This window comes from Sarcophilus harrisii, chromosome 1 (genome assembly GCF_902635505.1).
Source record: "Sarcophilus harrisii chromosome 1, mSarHar1.11, whole genome shotgun sequence".
Lineage (NCBI taxonomy): Eukaryota > Metazoa > Chordata > Mammalia > Dasyuromorphia > Dasyuridae > Sarcophilus > Sarcophilus harrisii.
In genome coordinates, this window is record NC_045426.1 from 409,872,369 (window position 1) to 409,888,984 (window position 16,616).

Genomic DNA, 16,616 nt, shown 5'->3' on the forward strand with positions numbered 1-16,616 from the left:
CTCTCTCACACACACACACACACAGACTTAGAATTCTCCAAAAAAGCAATTGCAATTGAAACAGCTAAATAGGCCTTTTTCCAATTTACCCTCACTTTCCAAAGTAGTAGTAGAAAGCAAAATCTAGATTCCTTTTCTTAAAATAATAATAATAATAATAATAATAATGTTGAGGTGTAGACCACATGTTGAGGTCTAGATTTGGGGTACCTAAATGAAATCAAGGTTTAGTTAGGTCTAGTGGCAGGTTTGGGGTACAGGGAGTCAAACAGAGTTCCCCTGCAACCCCCTTGGATTTGGCGCAAGGATACGGTGGTAAATGAGGTCTAGTAGCGGCGTGGAATTCCCAATAAAAGCATTTATTGACTCAGAGAGCTAGATTAATAAAAGAGGTTTATTACTGAGTTTAGAAGTAGGAGATAGGTGAAGGTAGAGATAATGAGGGCACTGGACAGAGGGTCCAGTGGACAGAGGGTCTTCACATGGCTGCCATGTTTGGAATTTCTGCAAAGAGGGGTTCCCAGTGTGGCCCTTTTAAGTCAGAGACTTAGCTCTAGGGGCTTTGGGGTGTAGCCCCAAAGTTGGCTCAGATCTGGGTGGGGCTGGGACAGGTCCCGATCTTCTATTGGAATTCAAAGGGACCAGGATTTGTGAGTCAAAGGGTAATTTACATTAACTAGTGGGGGTTGGGAATCAAAGATTGGAATCTTTCCCACATCAGTAATATTGCTTTAATCTCCAGCTACTTAGCTAAGCAAAGGTTAAGGAGCTCTCAATAGTCCTCCAAGAAGCTGGAATCCAGGAATTCCTCTCAGCTCACATAATTCCTCTTTCTATAACTGCCACATAATTGAGTTTACACCATTTAACTGCTTGGAGCAAGCTTATGTGACTTCCTGGTGCTTCTGTTGTAAGAAAGTCATTAATATCCGTTGGTATTGATAATTTACAGTGTTAGAGAGTTGTCTGGTTCAATGACAGGTGAAATAACTGACTTATGATGATACACTTTCCTAAGTGAAAGATTAGTCCTCTAGCTGCTAATACCGCACTACCTAGGCTTTCTATATATTGCTTTTATACCCCTAGAAATCAGCAGTCAACAATTTTACTACAAAATATGTGCACCTCTTTTATGTTTTAGTATTTAAAGAAAAATAATGCCATGTAAACACATTAAATCAAGTGTTCTTCCAGTAGTAAATCTGATTATGTTCCTTTAAGGGTAAACCATTCAGGGTGAAGTAAATTCAGGGAAGTTCCTTGATATGAAACTTAAGGAACATAGTTTAAAACTAAATTCCTGAATCCAAGCAAAACTGTCAGAAGGAGTTCCTGTGACCTTTCTCAAAATATCAAATGAAGACATTTTCCCTCTATTTATAGCTCTCTCTTATCTGTAATTCCCAGACTGCTTAAGGGTCCCGTGCCTAAGGGTAAGATTTTTTTTCCCTCTCTCTGCAAATTCCATCTCTCATTAACTAATGTTTTAGTCTTAGTCTTGAACTCATAACTAATCAGTGTTTCTAAAATCTTAATTCTTTATGCTTTTGGCATTCCTACAGTCCTTTTGCTTATATGCTGAAAGAATATTCCATATATAGTATGTATTATTTTTTGCTATTATTTTATTGATTTTTGTGTGTATGCCTTTTGTTATTTTGTATTGAGTCTTTCTAGTACAAGTAAATCAAAATTTGAACAATATTAAAAAGAACATTAAATTTCTGAGCAGAGAACCTGAGTTCAAATCTGACTACAACTTCTTTTGTGTGGAAATTTGGAGAAATCATTTAGCTTCTCTGCTTCAGTTTCCACATACGTAAAACAGGATATTGGTATAAATAACCTCTAAAGTTTACTCCAGCTCTGTATCCCATGTTTGATAATTCTAAAGTTGAAAATCTCATTTATTCTACAGATGTGCTGAAAATAATTTTAATTCTTAACTTAAAAAAAAAATTTAAATCACTATAAAGAAAAATGGGAAAAAATGTTAGCAGTGAAGAGTCTTTTAAAATCAGTGGAATGATATTCCTCAAAAGCATATAACTAACATCTGATTTATGAATCTATTTGAAACTCAGTAAGAAACCAGAAAGATCTAAGAAAGCCTGAAGAGATGAATGGAATTTAATGGGATGAAATTTATGAAAGATAATTTTAAAATCTTAATTTCAAATTAAAAAAAGATCATTAAATTCCAAATAAAAAGACTGGGAAGAAGGTAGTTAGAAAATAGTTCAAATAAAAAATAAAATAAAACTGAAAGAACTTAGTGTAATGCATGAACCAAAGAAGCAAAATAATCTTATTTGCACTAACTGAAATAATATGTGTAGAGGTAACAGCTCTAACTATCTTTAGTCCTGTAAGAACACATCTAAAATATTGAATTAAATTTCATGGTGGGCACTAATAAACGCAGTGTATCCAGAAAAGGATAGTCAGGAAAGGGTGCTTAAATCACAATTAGCTGAGACATAATTAAACAAAAATGTAACATCTTTGAGAGTGAATATTGTTTTGTGATGTTAAAGTTTTGTCCATGAAACTCACTGCCTGACACATGCTTAATAAATATTAGTTGATTGGTTTTTTAAAATATTTGAGTAGATAGAATAAGAAGATAATGGAAACATCCTGGTATTAAATTATTTAAGATGCTATTAAATACAAAAGAACAATGGCTCAAAGTTGCAGGGAGGCAGATTTTGGCACAATATGAGGAAGGAGCCGAATATTTTCAATTTTTAATAAAAAAGTAGAATCATCTGCTTGTAAAGAAATAAATTCTAGCTTTTGGGACTGTTCAAGAAAGAAACTGTATAATGAATTACTGAGAAAATTACAAAAAAATTTGTGTTTTTAAGGCATAGTAGTGATGCCTAAACTAGGCAGGGTCAAAACAGAGAAAGAAAATTATAGACTGATTTCCCTAATAAATATTGATACAAAAATCTTAAATAAAATATTAGGAAAAAAGATAGCAGTATGTTATCCGCAGGATAATACACCATGATCAAATAGGCTGGTTCAATATTAGAAAAACTATTAGCATAATTGACCATTTCAATAACCAAATTAATAAAAATCATATTATTATCTCAATAAATGCAGACAAAATTTGCATTGGACAAAATCCAAAACCCATTCATGTTAAAAACACTAAAGAGTATAAAAATAAATGAAGTTTTCCTTAAAATGATCAGTAGCATCTATTTAAAACCATCAGCAAGTATCATATAAAATGGGGACAAACTAGAACCATTCTCATTAAGATCAGGGGTGAAACAAGGCTGCGCACTATCACCATTACGATTAATATTGGACTATAAATGTTAGTTTTAGTAAGAAAAGAAAAAGAAATTAAAGGAATTGCAGTAGGCAATGAGGAAACTAAATCATCACTCTTTGTAGATGATATGATGGTATATTTAGAGAATCCTAGAGAATCAACTACAACACTACTAGAAACAATTCACAACATTAGCAAACTTGCAGGATACAAAATAAATCAACATAAATCATTAGTATTTTTATAAATTACCAACAAATTCCAGCAGCAAGAGATACAAAGAAAAATTCTATTTAAAATAACTATAGATAATATAAAATATTTGGAAGTCTATCTGACAATGCAAACTAAGTAACTATATGAATACAATTACAAAACACTTTCCACACAAATATTCAGATCTAATCAATTGGAAAAAATATCAAGCATTGATGGGTAGTCCCAGCTAATATAACAAAAATGATAATGCTCCCTAAATTAATCTACCTATTCAGTGCCATACCAATCAAACTCCAAAGAAATTATATCATAGAACTAGAAAAAAATAGTAACAAAATTTATTTGAAAGAGAAAAAAATCAAGATTCACAAGGGAATTAATGAAAAAAAAAATGAAAATGAAGGTGGCCTAGCTGTGCCAGACTTAAAACTATATTATAAAGCAGCAATCATCAAAACCATTTGGTACTGGCTAAGAAAGAGTAGTTGATCAGTAGAATAGGTTCAGTTCACAGGAAAAAAATAATCAGTGACTATAGTAATCTAGTGTTTAAAAAACCAAAGACCCTGGGTTTGGGGATAAGAACTCACTATTTGACACAAACTGCTGGAAAAAGTGAAAACTAGCAGAAATTAGGCATTAGCACATACCTAACATCCTATACCAAGATAATGGGTTCATGATTTAGACATAAAGAATGATATTATGAGGAAATTTGAAGAACAAAGAATAGTTTAACTCTCAGATCTATAGAGAAGGGAGGAATTTGTGGCCAAAGAAGAACTGGAGTATATTATTGAATGCAAAATAGATCATTTTGATTATATTAAATTAAAAAGGTTTTGTAACAAACAAAACCAATACAGAAAAGATTAGAAGAGAAGCAATACACTGGGGGGAAAATTCTTTCATTCAAGGGTTCTGATAAAGGCCTAATTTCTAAAATATAGAATACTGACTAAATTTTATAAGAATTCAAACCATTCCACAAGTGATACAGTGAATTTTTGTTTCAAGTGAAAATAGACAATTTTTAGATGAAGAATTTGAAACTATTTCTAGCCATAGGAAAAAATGCTCCAAATTACTATTGATCAAAGAAATAAAAATTAAGACAACTCTGAGGTATCACTACATACCTCTCAGATTGGCTAAGATGACAGGAAAAGATAATGACAAATGTTATAGGGAATATGGGAAATCTGGGGCATTAATACATTGTTGGTATAGTTGTGAATAGATTAGACCATCTGGATAGCAATTTCAAATTGTTCCTAAAGACCTATCTAACTGTGCATACCCTTTGATCCAGCTGTGTTTCTACTGGGCTTGTATCCCAAAGAGACCTTAAAGGAGGGAAAGGGGACCCACCCATATGTGCAAAAATGTTTGTGGCAGCCCATTTTGTAGTGGCAAAAAACTGGAAACTTAATGAGTGTCTATCATTTGGAGAATGGCTGAATAAATTATGGCATATGAATGTTATAGAATGTTATTGTTCTGTAAGAAAGAATTAGCAGAATGATTTAAGTGAGGACCGGAGAGACTTACATGAACTGATGCTAAATGAAATGAACAGAACCAGGAGGTTACTGTACATGGCAATAATGTTATAAATGTTAGTTTTAGTAAGAGAAGAAAAAAGTAATTAAAGGAATTGCAGTAGGTAATGAGGAAACCAAATCATGACTCTTTGTAGATGATATGATGGTATATTTACCATCTGATGGATGTGATTCTTTTCAAAAATGAGATGATTCAGGTCAATTCCAATAGATTTTGATAAAGAGAATCATCTGCACCCAGAGAGAGGACTGTGGGGACTGTGTGTCTATCACAACATAGTATTTTCATTCTTTTTGCTTGCATTTTGTTTTCTTTATCATTTTTTTCCCCTTTTGGATTTGATTTTTCTTGTTGCAACATAATTGTGGAAATATGTATAGAAGAACTGCCATCTAGGGGAGGCAGTGGAAGAAAAGGAGTGAAAAAATTTGGAACACAAGGTTTTGTAAGGGTGAATGTTGAAAATTATCCATATGCATGGATATGCATATCCATATGCATATGTTTTGAAAATAAAAAGCTTTAATAAAAAAATTAAAAAGAAATTTGTGTTTTTGGGGAGAGGTTGATTTGGGGCTACATTTTTCTTATTTTTTCTATTATTTTTAAAAAAATGCTTGAAGCATACTAAGTACTTAAGCATTTCTTATGCAATGACGGACATTATGTAGTTCACAAGGAAAAAGGAGTTTAACACTTTGTATTACTAATTAGTTACAATATATTAGCTCCCATTCTAAGTGAATTAAAATATATATATATAACTACGTATTATTTTAATATGTAATTATACATGTTTACAAACATATACTGACAGATATAAAGATTTCCTGCCATATTAAAACCTACCAAAAGCAATATACAATTTCTAAAATGTGTAAATGCGTTACCTCACAATACCTTCAATGCTTCTATAATTGGGCAGTTTGTGATGCATGATAAAGGAATGGAAGGAAAAAATACTATGAATAGATTTCAATCATAATTTACAATAGTAGAAATTTTATTCCTTCAAAAAAAAAACATTTTCTTACCAGAAAATCACTAGCTAAAGTCATCACAAAAATTGAACAAAATAAAGATAAGAAATCTATTGTACAAATTAGGGACATGCTTTTTCAAAAATACTTTAAGTGAAAGTTTGACTATTCTTTCTACAAGTTCCCATTCCATAATATAAATGAAGTAAAATCAAAGTTTATTTATCAGATTGATCTCCACTGGGCCTCCTTACACTAAAGAATAGAGAAAAGAGCCACTGGGGAACTCTTTTGCAGGTTAAAAAATGCCTTCTCTTTTCTCCTCAGTGCACAAATACTCTTAGGAAACATTGTGATATAAGTGGAGTTTGACTTTAGTAATCTCATCCCTCTTCCCAGTGTGTTCCCTGTCTCCTTTCAAAACTCTCTGTTGAAAGTAATCATCTTTTTGACAGATTTATGTCCATCAATCCTATTCTTTTTTTCCTACTCTTTCCTGCAATAAATCTTTTTTTTTAATTTTATTTTTTTTTATTTAATAGCCTTTTATTTACAGGATATATACATGGGTAACTTTACAGGATTAACAATTGCCAAACCTCTTGTTCCAATATTTCACCTCTTAACCCCCCTCACCCCCTCCCCTAGATGGCAGGATGACCAGTAGATGTTAAATATATTAAAATATAAATTAGATACACAATAAGTATACATGACCAAAACGTTATTTTGCTGTAGAAAAAGAATCAGACTCTGAAATATTGTACAATTAGCTTGTGAAGGAAATCAAAAATGCAGGTGTGCATAAATATAGGGATTGGGAATTCAATGTAATGGTTTTTAGTCATCTCCCAGAGTTCTTTTTCTAGGCATAGCTAGTTCAGTTCATTACTGCTCCATTAGAAATGATTTGGTTGATCTCATTGCTGAGGATGGCCTGATCCATCAGAAGGTCATCATATAATATTGTTGTTGAAGTATATAATGATCTCCTGGTCCTGCTCATTTCACTCAGCATCAGTTCATGTAAGTCTCTCCAGGCCTTTCTGAAATTATCCTGTTGGTCATTTCTTACAGAACAGTAATATTCCATAATTTTCATATACCACAATTTATTCAACCATTCTCCAACTGATGGACATCCATTCAGTTTCCAGTTTTTAGCCACTACAAAAAGGGCTGCCACAAACATTCGTGCACATACAGGTCCCTTTCCCTTCTTTATAATCTCTTTGGGATATAATCCCAGTAGTAACACTGCTGGATCAAAGGGTATTCCTGCAATAAATCTAAAGACAATTGCAACAACAGACATAATGACAAACAAAAGAAATCAAAATCCTTTTTGTTATCCTTAGACTTTCTTGGTATCCTTGGCACATTCTGAACATCTGAATTCTGAGGAATCAGACCAATTTGCTGAATTCTCTCAACTTTCTTCAACCTTCTTTGATCTAACCATAAGTTGTTGTTGTTGTTATTAGCTCTAATCACTTGTTTTTATATTTTAATCCTTCCTACCTTCATTAAGAGTCACAAGTGGCTGTGCTGCTTATCTGTTGACATTTTCACAAAAATCCACACATTTTATATGTTGAATCAATGTTACTACTGGATACAAATATTGAATAAAAGGAAAAAGTTATTTCTTTTTTTCTTTTGGAAATTGTCTAGGTCTTTTAATTACTAAAATCAATTCCATAAAACCAAGGCCCTTCCTTTTTACATACCGCAAAATCCAAAGACATATGTTCTACATAAATATTCAAATTAGTTGCATTACATGTAAGTAAAACTAATATGTACAGAAAAAGAAACATATGAACACACAAATGGTTATATATGAAGCAATAAAGTATATCTAAAGGAAAGAGATGGAAGGAAATGGGTTCAAGTTCAGCCTCAATCATGCACTGATTTTGTAGGCTTGAACAATTAATTCACAATGTATAAGAAACTCTCAAAGACTGTACATTACACAGAAATCATTTCTATACATTGATTAATTTTTAATTAATTTAATTAATTAATTTTTAAGATTTATCAAAGTTGCTTTTAAAATATGATTATTGGGGGTAGCTAGGTGGTAGAGTGGATAGAGAGCACTTAAGTCAGGAGGATCTGAGTTTAAATCTGGCCTCAGAGACTTAACACTTCCTAGCTGTGTGATCCTGGGCAAGTCACTTAACCCCAATTGCCTCAGCAATAAATAAATAAAATAATTATAAAATAAAATATAATTATTAGATGAAAATAGACAAAGTGAACAAAATGTTTTATGCAAAATTAAGACATATAATCTGAAAAAATAAACACAATGTGTTGACTGACTCATTTATATCTAAAAATCATTAATAATTGTATTATATACCAGCTATAATATAAATAACATATAAATAAATGTTCATCTATTGCAATTATGACAAGACTTGTCGGTTGTCATGGTGAGGGAATTTTCAATCAGATTCATATTTCTATTAAGTTGTTGAAGTAATTCAACTAACTCTTTATTAACCTAATGAAAGATAAAACCATATCCTCTTAGTTTCACAGCCCTTGAGTACTACAAAATTTTTGTCAAGCATAGAGAAAGTATAGAATCTCAAACTTAGAAATGACAATGCAGTAAAATCCATGTCTGAACAATAAATAATTAATGAATATGTAAGAACAAGAGCCATTTCCTAAACAATAAGTAGTCAAAAGATATGAATATATATTTAAGGAATAAAAAAAAAAGTAACAACAATTCTAGAATGTGGTCCTTTACATATCAAAATAAGATCAATAAAGGTTAAAACAACCTGTTGTTGCACATCACCAATCAGATCAGCAAAAGTGATAAAAAAAAAAGAAACAAAACAAACAAAAATACAAAACATTTGCTTGATATATGTAGGAAAGCACAGCTTAATGATTCATTCTTGGTGGACCTATCAGTTCATCATTTCTCTACAGGCTGGATTAGATGAATGAAGAAAGGTATACAGTTGATATTGTTTCTGGTTTCTTAATTTCTTCCTTTCTTAATTACACTGTCCAGAGTCTCTCTATGCTGTGACCAAATCCTATTCTCATTTTTTACTGGATCTGAGGCTTGGGGCTGGATAATGGACAAGTTGGCATTACACCCATCCCAGTGCTCCATTGGGGTCTGGAGGTATCTCAGGACCAATGGAGGATCTCCTTTTATACTGGTGTACATATCTTCCCTGGGCCCTGAAATGCATGCACCATAAGGTTTTACTAAAATTGTGTTCCTATTTTCTACTTGTTTATCTGGTTTTTCATGTCAACCTGGACTGCCATAACTTTTATTTTTAAATCTCTTTATAACTATTCAGTCTGATGAATTTAGATTTGTCAGAAAGTATTGTGGGTAGGAGCTCAGCCACATTGCTTCCCTTTTACTCCTAACATCTACATAGTCCTTTCAATAATAACTTTTCATGTTGGATAATTTTTGTTGTTTGCTTCCAGCATATTTCCTCATTTTATGCTTTATTTTGGGGTTGGACTCTCCAAATTCCAGGAAGGAATGTCTAGGCTGATCCTACTACTTTCTGGAGTACTGAGTACTGTTTTACTCTAGGATCTCAAGGATAACTTAAGATGGGTATTTGAAACATTTCAGTCATTACAAAGTGATTTAATTAATAATGTTGTCTGATTTTTGCCCACTAGATTTAAGCTGTCTGTTATGGAATTTGGGGTCCACACAAAAATCTTATGAGCTTGTACCTAGTTGGAAAGTCTAATAGACTTTGGCTGGACTCAATAAGTATAAACAATCTGCAAAGTTTATTAGTTCAGAGCAAAAGAATTATAGGTTCACATTTAGATTGGGATTTCTATGCCAGTTATTCTACTGCAGGCTACAGATTGGGCTGGAGGCAAAAAAAGGAACCACATCATTTTTGAGGTAACAGACACATAGCTATTGTTTGCTTTTGAACCTACTCCTTGCTTGGTACAAAATCATAAACCTTCAATTGCTTCTCAAACTGGAATTACTCATTTAGTTTCAAGCAATTTTCTCAATCAGCCCTGCACTGTGCCTTGGAATTAGGTTATAAAAATCTGGTTTTACTTTCTGTTCTTCAGCCTTTTCGATTCTGTTCTTTTAATGCATTTATTTTAAACACAGATTTAATAGGAATATTGTCCAACTGACTTAAAAAAAGATGTCTAAATCTGAACAAAGTAATATTCTATAGAATAACATTTTTAAATACATGGAAATTCAAAAGTAAATAGTCACATTAAAAAAACAGTTAACAAGATATAAATAAAAAAAAGTTCACAGCCCCATATCCTTAGTTAAAAAAACAAAAAAAACAAACCTTCCATATCAACAAATATCATAAGATATACACCAATAATCATATGCCTTCTGCTTTTTTTATTTCAATAATATGAAAACATTACTGCTTTAAAATAACAGCATATCAAGAAAATCAGCATGGCTTTCATTAAAGTAGCTCTTAATGTTTATTGTTTATTTTTGGTTTTGTTCTGTTTTTTTTTTTTTTTTTTTTTTTTTTTTCAGGAGAGACATGGATATAGTTAGTGGATAGAATTTGAACAGAGGCTAACTTGTCTTAAAAAAAAAAAATCTCTACAGTTGAAATGCTTAATGCTATAAAGATCATATTAGTGCCAATACATCTCAGTGCATTGTATAAAATTTCCTTACTTATGTGTATTTAGTAGACCCCCTGCTATGGATTGATCTGAGACTAGCCTACTTTTTTTATTGATATTGTATAATTACCAATAGAGATGCTTCAGTTCTCTTAGTTAAAAAAAAAAAGGTTGTGATTGTGTGTGTATGTGTATGTATATATGCTTGTGTATGCTTGCATGTGCATGCATGATGCAGAATGTTAAGTCTGGGTCTTTTAATACATTATAATTGAAGAAAAATGTATTTATATAAAATATTGACTTTGAAATTGTCCTTTGCATAAAGAAAATCAAAGATTAAATTTGTGTATGTTTCTCTTAATATTCAAGGAAGTAGACCATGTCCATATTTCAATTTTTATTGTATTTTAAGCCTCTGGTACATATATGCTTGCTTAAAGAGATTTATTGCAGACCAGGTGAAGCCTCTATTATTGCTGCTTGAAGTTTTGTTTTGTTTTCTCCTTTGCTAAGTTTTCATTTCTTTTGATTTGTATTTATTTAAAATTAATTACAAACTAATAAAAAATAGAAAAAGAAAAACAGAAAAAGGAAAAACAAAATACACAAGATTGTCATGTGCCCAACAGAACATCAAGGAAGTTTCAAAATATGTAACAATAAATTTCTGTTTTAAAAAAAGCACATATAAAAAAAGAAGATATTTTATATTCATGACCCTTCTTTTCTTTGCTTCCTTGTATTCTTTTATTCTTTGTTGTGAACTTTTCACATCCCTGCCTTGGAATGTCAAGCAGACCACAGATAAACAAGGACATACTTATGTACACATACATACATATACACATAAATACCCCCCCACATATATACACAATATATGTGTATACACATACATACATATATATATATATATATAAATTTTAATAATGACATCAATATAAAGCAATATTAATATGGCTGACATATAATGTATATTTCTGTCATGATTTAATTTTTAAGTTAGACTTTTTCTGAGATCAATGATCACTAATTCTACTTTTATTTTCTAATAAATTCTACCCCTTAACCTTGTTATGTGTTTGTGTATGTCTCTTATTTTCTATCCCTCCTAACTCTTCATTTAATTCTACTCTGTAACTTGCTTTACTATTACTTCAGCCCCCCCCCATTCATATCTTCTCTTCTCACATGTTCCCTCCCACTTTATTCTGATATGATATTCTTGTCTGCAGACCTAGTTCTTTTGATTGTTGATATATGATGTTCCAGGCCTTGCAGTCTTTTATTGTAGCTGCTGATAAATCCTGCACAATTCTTATTGTAGCATAAGCATATTTGCATTTTTATTTGTTATTGTAAAATTTTCTCTTTGATCTGGGGATTTTGAAATTTAGCAGTAATGTTCCTATGTATTTTCCTTTTGTAGGATCTCTTTGAGGTGGTTATTGGTGGATTTTTCCTATTTTTCTTTTCCCTTATATGCTATCACTTCAGGACAATTTTCTTTGATTTTTTTTTTCTCTTATTATTGTATCAAGGTTCTTTTTCAAGTAGTCCAATTATTCTTGTGTTTTTTCTTCTTCATCTTTTTTTTTCCACATTCTCTTCTATTTGGTTTTTAAAGTTTTTTATGAGTTTTTTTTATAAATTATTTCTGTGCAGATAGTTATTTAATGTTGTTTTTGGCATAGGAGTGACATTTTTTAACTTTGATGTCCTCCTCTGAAGATGAACCATGGTCTGCCATATTCCCATAGTAACTTTTTATGGTTGAGTACTTTCTCCTTTGTCTGCTTATTTTAAAAATAAGAATTGATTAATATAACTACCTCTATCCTGGGGTGAGGAGAATGGTACCTCTACCTTCATTTCAGTTCTCTCCTCTCTCCTGGAACTCCAAACTCTACTATCCTGTAAGTGCCTGCAGCCAGAAGCCTCTCTGCTCTACTGATTCTGCACTTCCTATGTGATGGTTCCTACTTACCCAGAGTCACATCCAAGAAGCACAACTGGGCCTGATATTCCTAATTAGTAGATGTTCCCTCAGTCATCAGATAGTCAGTCTTCAATTCCCTACACTGTGCTGGAGGCAAAAGTTCCTATTGTTTAGCTGAGGTAACTTCAGTACACAGCAAGTGCTCCTTACTTTCTGTGTCTGCAGAGATAACCTGGAGATGTTCACACTTCATACACATCAAAGCTCAGTCCTGGCGGTTTTTCTTCAAGTCTTTTCCAATAGTCCCAGGAGGACCCTTGTTCTACTGTGTTGTATTTTATTTTAAGCTGTTCATGTTGGCCCTGTGGTGCAATTTTGTTTTGTTTGTGGAAGAATATGGAGAGTTTAGGGTTTTCTGTCCTACTCCATCATATTTCCTAGATTGTCTAAATCATAGCTGCTATTCATAAAACAAGTTAAAATATATTAATCATTAATAGCTATCTCTTTTTAAAAGCTATTATAAATCTAAAAGTTAGATCACAACTTACATTTGGCATGATATAATTTTTAAGAAGCATTTTCCTCTTTGAAATTTCCTTGACTGCAACAATAATTGTATGCATATATGAAACATGAATTATATGAGGAAATGTCCCAGGTGCTTGGAATAAACAACAGCTTATAACACACTGTCCTTGCAAAAAGGGGGAGGGGGAAGCTTCCTAGCTTCCCTTAATCTCATTTTATTTTTGGTTGATGCTGATGAGAAACTATTTCTCATATTATTTTTAAAGGACATTTGGAGGAAAAAAAGAGTTTATATTACATTTAATTTACTTATTTTCATTTTTGTTTATATAAGTAAACAAGTTGTTCTCCATACCCAGTTTACAGTCTTAAAATAGTTAGAATTCCTGGAATATATACCACATTGTTATTACTGGTTATATATCCTTAAGAAGTTATAATCTCCCTAAATTTATTTTCATAAAAGTGTAAAGGTAGTAATATCTTTTTTTTTCTTATTTCACAGTTGCTCTAATGCTATCTAAAGCAAACAAACAAACAAACAACTGGATTGATAATTATGAGCTGTGGCTTCTCATCCTATCTCCACTACAACAACATTTTATATTGGGCAATAGATTTATCCTCATTGAGCTTTAGTTTAATGAACTATTAAATGAGAGGATTAGACTAGTTGACTAAGATCCTTCTCAGTCACAGATTTCTACAATTTTATAAAATGGGATTATGTGTGTTTTTTAAAACCACAAAATACTATGCAAATGTAAGGAAGAATTATTAGTAATATTGATTTATTGACTGGGGCAAGATGGGAAAGAAGTTATAGAGAATCCTATCTTCTGTAATAAATTTATGGATAGCTTCCTGCTTTTGATTCACTAACCTCATCTTTACTTTATGAGATTACCTCCCCCTCCCCATTTATTCAGTAAAGTCAATTTGTTTTAACCATGAAATATATATGTAAAAACTATTTTATTGGAGAAATTAAATTATTATTAACAACTAAGTTCTCACTTAAGTGATTTGAGCTTCTATATAAACATTGACATAGCTATATCGTGTACATACATGTATATGTTTATACATATATTCAGATTATATACATATATACATGTATACACATATGAAAATTTGACTTTTCTCATAACTGAAACCTTATTAGCAATGATGCATCTAACAAAATCTCCATCTTCTTTGGTAGTAATAACCTGATATTAAATATGGAAAAAATTCCTGTTCAATTTAAAGATTCATATCATAGTTAAAATTCATTTTGTAACACAGAAAACTCATTTAAAATCATGCCAGTAGTATTTTGTGGCATTTTGATTTTCTCTGGCCTTAGGATAGATAAATAAATTTATCTAGGAATAAACATATTAGTGCTGAAAATAAAGTTTACTACGGAGTTGAGTGTCTTAAGTAATCAAAATCATGGTAAAATGAAACATTATTTTTTGATGGATGTCTAAAAACAAGATGCTCAGCTTATTATGCTCAATAGAGGAGAAGGTTTCAAAGAAGAGAAATGCATTTCTTTCTAATCCAAATCAAAGGATATAATGAAGATAGAGGACTAACCTGTTTTGGGATCAACAGAGAAATATGGCTGTCCTTGAAGAATACTATACACCACCCTAGCACTATTTCCATAGGTTGGGTCATCTGCATCTGTAGCTGTCACCTGTAGAACAGAAGTACCTGGAAATTCAAGAAAATAAAGTTTAGTTGACAATAGTATGAAATAGAATATTTTAAAAAAATAAATATATATCATATGCATCTATATAAGATGTGTTACAATCTCTTTCTACAAATACATGTTATCTCTAGAGAGTCATAATTAAATACTAAGAAACACATACATGTTTTTCTCAAAAGCTTTTTTCCTTTTAGAATATGCCCCGTTAGGCATAATCCCATGGCTAACGAAAAATCTATGAGTTACCTAAAATTAGTCCAGTTATATAATTCAAACAACTGAAGAACATTTAGGCATAATTGTCAAACTTATTAAACTTTAAAACTTAAAAGAGAGCCACCATAGTATTCAGAATGAAAAGTCAAAGGGAATTCTGTCCAAGCACAGTCTATTTTTATTTTCTTTAGCATTTGTAATTTCTTTTAATCATATTAAAACTAATTATTAAAAGCAATCAATAATAAAGTTTATTTATATTGAAGGTCAAATTCTTTCTATATACTAACTTGGGTGTGCATTTCATCAACTAATAAAGAAAATGAAACATCTGTCAGCATTATGATTCAATACTTTAAAAAATAATAATACTTCAAAAGATGATGATATCTGGTCATTTATTATTTTTCTTTTCTCACTAGCTGCCAAGAGAATTAGATAACTTTAGTAAAGAAGCATCAATATGATAGAAAAAAATGTTATAATGCCTAAATTACAAGATTTATTTATTAAACAACAACATATCTTGGTTTTATTTAAGAAAAAATTTCTAACAATTAGAGCCATCAAAAATAGAATAGGCTATTTCTATAAGTAATGGGTTTTCCATAACTAGAATGTGAAAGCCTGAATGACTAGAAGGCAGACAATCAATTGCCAGGGATGTTTTTATAGGGATTCCTGTTCAGGTACAGAATGGATTCAATGACCTTAAGGTCTTTCTAATTCTGAAATTCTATCAGTCTCTCAATTGTCCTAATCTAAAAAACAATTGCTTGGGGATTATATATAAGACACAGCTACAAGTAATACATTCTTTATTTTTTTTTTTTTTCTTGTCAGCTAGGAAGGCTCAGGAATACAATATGAGATTTCATTAGATTAGGGAACTCCTTCCTGGTGAGGAAATTCTCAATCAATTGACATTTGTTCTTTAAAAATCACAGAGAATTCACTTGGGGTATTGAGAAGGCCAGTGGTATGCCAAGCATCACAGACACAATATGTGTAAAAAAATGGGATTTGAACATGTCTTTCTGATCCTGAGAATCCATAATGCCACATTATTATCATTTCATTAGTTGCAATATTTTCAATAATAAAATAAAATTATAGAATTACTAGAGATTGAAAGAGTGGATCATCTCATACTAAAGAGATGATAGGCCAAATTTTTCTCACCTAAAATATGATTTCATAATGATATTTATTCCAAATACTTTTAAGGCAAAAGAAGGGGTGGAGGGGGAAAGATTCTCAGTTAAGTAGCATATGATACTATTATAGTCAAGATTTGATGATCCATAATTGTATAAAAATACAGAGAGAAAATGAAATGTGGATAATAAAAGATGACAGATGAGTTTAAAAAAAAAAAAAAAAAGAATTTCATTTGTCTCAGGGAATCCATTCAATTAAACAAACATTTTTTCCCCCTAAGTTGTCCAGAGCACTATGCTAACATTGACAAAAAAATTTATAAAAGACATATTCCTGGAATTTAAAATCTAAAACTCA

The 16,616-nt window shown here is 31.4% G+C and overlaps 1 protein-coding gene across 1 annotated transcript in view; it reads right to left on the minus strand.

Moving 5' to 3' along the window:
• The window catches only part of CDH18 (cadherin 18), a 425,120-nt gene that overhangs the window by 270,513 nt on the left and 137,991 nt on the right, over positions 1-16,616 (minus strand). The window contains exon 3 of the mRNA XM_003759639.2: positions 14,762-14,881. Coding sequence (XP_003759687.1) covers positions 14,762-14,881 — 120 coding nt within the window. The remainder of the gene's footprint in view (positions 1-14,761; positions 14,882-16,616) is intronic.